We start from the raw sequence: 5,489 nt of genomic DNA on the forward strand, positions 1-5,489 counted from the left end.
CCCATGCTGGCGTCACCACCAAGGCAAGTGCCTCTGGGTGCTGACGCTGGCCTTTTAATTGTACACGATCCTAATCAGTATCAGTATTTCCTGACTGTAAAAATGGCCACAAAAGTGTGCAGGAGACCTAACTCTAAAGCCATTTTGAGCTGCCACATTTCATCCATACTTTGCAGGCCGTAACACAGAGCCAATGTTAATCTTCAGAACTATTTAGATGGGCATATAATATTTGCTGATTTTTTTTAAACACATGCGTTATTTTTTGTTTTTTCTTAAAGTGACTGTACCACCAGGCCCAGGCAGAAGCACTGGAGGCGGGCCGACCCACCCTTAGTGGGAAGAAACCCCAGCCCCTCCATGACAGGGTTCCATTAGAATCAATGGAACCCTATCATTGAGGGGCTAGGGTTTCCTCCCACTAAGGGTGGGTCGGCCCGCCTTCAGTGCTTCAGCCTGGTGGTACAGTCACTTTAAAAGACACCAATTAAAGGGGTTATCTAGGATCAGAAAAATTGCAGCTACTTTCTTGCAAAAACAGCACCACACCTGTCCTCAGGTTGTGACCGGTATTACTATTAAGCTCCTTTCACCTGTATAGAAAAGAGCTGAAAAACCACACCCACACTGAAGACAGGAAGGGTGCTGTTTATAGAAGAAAGTGGACATGTTTTTGTAAGCCTGGACAATCTTTTTAAAGTCTTTGAAGAGGGATTAAAAAAACAGACCAATTTATATTTGATCCATACAGATGTATCCAACAATACATCTGTATTTGATCTTTTATGTATCCATTTTTCAAAGCCTAGGTCAGTTTCCTGTCTAGAACACAATCCATCAGTATATACTGTATAGAAATTCAGATGCAATAGTGAGGACATACTTCCTTATTCAGACCCAGATGTGAAACACGCATAAAGGGAAACAATCAGCACAAATGTGCTGATATGGTTCCCTGCTGCACAACATAGATTTGCTGTGCAACTCCCTGAAGCAACCAGCATGAGCCGAGCTATGCTGTGGAACCATGGGGGAGATTTATCAAACATGGTGTAAAGTGAAACTGGCTCAGTTGCCCCTAGAAACCAATTAGATTCCACCTTTCATTTAAAAAAAAAAAAGAAACGTGGAATCTGATTGGTTGCTAGGGGTAACTGAGCCAGTTTCACTTTACACCATGTTTGATATTCCCCCCCCCCCCCACACACACACACACACACACACACACCATATCCGCACAATTTTGCTCATATTGTCCCTTTAAGTGTATAATAAACAGATTATCTAACAGATTATTGAAGCCAAAGCCAGGAACAGATTTGAAAAGGAGGAATCTCACTCTTTCCTTTATGGCCTGTTCTCTGTTTATAGTCTGTTCCTGGCTTTGGCTTCAATAATCTGTCTGATAAATCTCTGTGTAAACCCACCATTACACACAGCAGATTTGATGCAGAACTTTCTGCAACTGAAAATACATTTAACCAGTTTCAAGCACATGAACTTCTACACACCACCTCAATGAATGGGGAAAGTCACAGAAATCTCTGCAATGTATCACTACCCTTATGCTTCAACTAGGAATACTACCTGTTGGAACAGGCAACCACCTGACTTAGCAATGAACATAGGGTTTACTTGTCCTAGGGCAAAACAACATACATGCCTGGATAATGTTAATGTTCCTATACGACAGATAAAAAAAAGGAGATTGAGAAGTGAAAAACAAACTATATTTAGAGTTCCAGAAATTCAGTTTGTGGAGGTATAGCAGCAATGGCAGACATACATGATCATGTACAATCTAATAATCATGATAATCTACAGCAGATCACACACACAGAAGATATAAGGAAGTGAGCAGGAACTAAAGGTGACATGGTGACAACAAATCTTCCTACTAAAATAAGTGCTTGTTGCTTCCTGAATTCACTGTAGGGGTAAACAAAATAACAGCAGCCATTAGTATTTTTCATAGTAAGCTGCCTATATTATCATAACATATAAAGAAGACACAATGCAAAAATACAGGCAACAGTACCATAGTTTAAGCCACACTGCTCATGTAGCTTCTGAATGAGCTACATGAGATGAGGAGTATAGGTGACGAGGAAGAATTCTCAGCTCTGCTAAGTTTTCATTTTTGATGTGAAGACATCATAGCAGTCATGATTCTTGTACCAAAAAAAGTGTCATTAACAAAACCCACATACTAATTATAGACAAACTCCCAAACACCCAAATCAGCAGAAGGAGCACATGCTGTTAATTCAGCATCAGTGCAAGATGGCGGCTACTGGCTTCAGTCAGCTAGTGGGTGAAAAACTCAGAAACAGGTCGGCGCTTTCCCACAATTTCCTCATGTTCCTCTGGTTCTTCACAAAGCGATGAGATGGAGGGGTAGCTATCCCTTGCCTTCATCTTTTTTCTCACCCCAGAGGGTGCAGTGAAGAACTTATTAAAAGATCCAGGCTTTTTGAGGCCTTTTGCCAAGTCATGAAAGGCAATGTCTTCAGAAAGTACACCAAGGAAGGCACTGGTGGTTCCCAGTATAGAAGAAGCAACCTTTGAGTTTCTTTTCATTGGGATTGCATGTTCTTGATTTAAAACAGTCGGATCCTTCAAGATAACCTTAAGTTGCACAGGGGCGCTTTTTCTTAAGTAATGGTACGGCTTTCTGCCACTGTTATCTCGGATGTGGACGTTTGCATTATAAATTGTAGCTAGCATAAGGATGACATCTTTACATTCATGTATAGCAGCTATATGTAGCGGTGTATAGCCACCAAAAGACCTTACGTTCACATTAAGGTTACTACCACTTCTATGACTCTGGTCAAATAATAATTTCACCATCTCTGAGTTGCCACTCTTGGCTGCCCAGTGCAATGCAGTATATCCAGATATAAAGTCTCGCTTACCAGCCAGGTCACTGTCAGTCATAATAAGACCAAGGAGTTTATGATTCCACCGGCCATTGGAGGAATGAACCAACCAGTCATGCTCGGATTGTTCCAGGGGCACCACCTCGGAATACTTGGTCTCCTCGCTTACTTTTATCATTTTGGATGACCTCTTGATGAGGGGAGACTTGGAGTCGGAGTCAGTAAGCTGCCTTCTGGACACCTTGGGAGACTTTGGTAAAGCAGTGCTGGAAGCTTCCTGAATAACTTTAGGTAGGGCAGATAGTTGCAGTGGAGGGTCTTGGCTCTCATGCTTTTCCTCCCAAGGGGCATAACGTAGGGGCAGCATGTGTGGCTTCTGCATCTGGTCTTTAGACTGGCCATCAGACCATGTTTTGGGAAAAGGGACAGGTCCAGCATTGTCCATTCTAGACACAATGTCAGACACAGACTCCCTTTTAGCTTCATCATGATCTTCTGTCTCCTCCTCAGGTAAGGTGCTTACTTCAGATACAATAGTCTCAGGAATGGTTCTAGCAGACTCTGTATCTTGTAACTCCTCTGGTCTGGACTCCTGCTGGAAGGTCTCCTCTGTCTCCTGACACATGGCAGCTCCCTCCTCAGGGTTGTTACTCACAGGTTCAGCTTGTGTTTGTTCTTCTTTGCTGTAGCTGGCAATCTCCTCTTGTTCCTCCACCACTGGTGTCACCTTCTCTGCCAGTAAATAGGTATACTTCTTCTTCAGCACCACCATCTTGGTGCCCTCTTCATCTTTCACCACTGCTATGTTATTAACAAACTTCTTAAAAAGTTCCCTGTTGTTTGCCTTGTCTTGAGGATCAGAAGACTCCACCACAGGCTTAAACCTCCTGAGCAGATCAGAGTTCTTCACCTTTCCTCCCTGTTCCAGCAGAAAGTTCAGCACCACTTCTTGGGTTACAGCCATTCTCCTCTTTCACACTCAGGGGGATCTTATGTGCTGAGAAGCCCAGCTCTTCCCTGTCACATCTCGTCTGCTTGGGTCTTTACCTGTTGCTTCCGGGGTGAAACTTTGTGATCAGCTCTGCTACGCCCAGCCCTGACTGATCAGTCAATAAAGGGGGAGGGGGAGGGGAGGCTCCAGCCCTGAGCTGCTGCTGCTGCTGCTGTCACTCTCACCTGGACAGCTGACAGGTGGGATGGCGGCTCCTCAGCTCACAGTGTGATCTCCTATAGACAAGCAGCAGGAGAGGTAGATCACATCACTCGTATTACACTAATCCTGCTCAGCCATGTATTGTAGTAGTCACCTACATTGTATCTCCAGGTGGGGAAAGCTTGTATTTCACCCTATATCCTGATAAGGCTGCTGCACATAGGCAAATGGCAGCATGAGCTTAAAGGCTTTTACTCCTATTGTTCTCTATATAGAGTAAATATTTGGGTGTTCAGTTACAGATAAGTGACCATTTAAAGGGCATTTCCTGCTGAATGGATAAACCTCCAGGTCCCTAGTTGCAGTGACAGATCTCATAGGGTTTCTCACCCAGCTTTCCCAGACTTCTGGGAGTTAAGTTTCTTCCTCCTTCACACATTGCATTGGGATCTCTCATGTCACAGAGTATTGTCAAACACTTGGATCAATGAAAGTTAGTGTGTTACCAGAAAATGACTTGTTTAAAGGGGTTGTCCAGTGAAAATCTTTTTTTTTTTTTTTTTTTTTTTTTTTCAAATTAACTGTTGTAAGAAAGTTATATAGATTAGTAATTTACTTCCATTTAAAAATCTCGTCTTCCCATACTTTTCAGCTGCTGTATGTCCTGCTGGTGTTTTCTTTTCAGTCTGACACAGTGCTCTCTGCTGACTGTCCAGAGCAGCAGCAAATCTCCATAGAAAACCTTTCCTACTCTTGACAGTTCCTGTTTCTGACAGAGGTGGCAGCAGAGAGCACTGTGTCAGAATTAAAAGAAAACATTTCCTCCAGGACATACAGCAGCTGATAAGTATGGGAAGACTTGAGTTTTTTAAATAGAAGTAAATTACAAATCTAGATAACTTTCTGAAACCAGTTGATTGGAAAGAAAAAGATTTTCACTGGATAACCCCTTAAAAGCCAGTTTCACACATACAGGATCTGCAGCAAATTTCATGCTGCGACTTCCACAGCAAAATCTACTGTGATACTGTGTCCTGTCATTTTCTATGGGTTTACATATGTGAGCATTCCATTGCAAGTATGTAAAGCCCCTTTCCACTTAACCCACCGATAATACGTTACCTGTCCGCACTCCAGCTTGCATCTCTGGCTCCCAATATATTTGCCCACATTTACCACATGCTTCAAAATTGAGGTGTATCCAACACATTTATTAGGCTGCATTCACACGTTCCGTGTTCCTCACGGAACACGGACGTGGGAGCGTGGAAACTGTACAGATATGCGCCACTCTGTAATGAATCAGCCACACTGCGCTGTCATTGCAGCATGGTGCATATCTGTACAGTTCCCCAGCTCCCAGCATCTAATTACAGATGCTGCTTGGGCGGGGGAGACTCCATTAACCCTTTAAGGACATGGCCCATTTTCGTTTTTACGTTTTCGGTTTTTCC

At 43.2% G+C, this 5,489-nt stretch overlaps 1 protein-coding gene across 1 annotated transcript; it reads right to left on the reverse strand.

Annotated features, from left to right (window-relative positions):
• Positions 1 to 1,713: 1,713 nt before the first annotated feature.
• Positions 1,714 to 3,958, reverse strand: SOWAHA (sosondowah ankyrin repeat domain family member A). Its single transcript, XM_069954690.1, has one exon. The coding sequence runs from the start codon at positions 3,844 to 3,846 to the stop codon at positions 2,308 to 2,310; it is 1,539 nt and encodes a 512-aa protein (XP_069810791.1). The 5' UTR covers positions 3,847 to 3,958; the 3' UTR covers positions 1,714 to 2,307.
• Positions 3,959 to 5,489: the final 1,531 nt, after the last annotated feature.

This window comes from Dendropsophus ebraccatus, chromosome 1 (genome assembly GCF_027789765.1).
Source record: "Dendropsophus ebraccatus isolate aDenEbr1 chromosome 1, aDenEbr1.pat, whole genome shotgun sequence".
Classification (NCBI taxonomy): domain Eukaryota; kingdom Metazoa; phylum Chordata; class Amphibia; order Anura; family Hylidae; genus Dendropsophus; species Dendropsophus ebraccatus.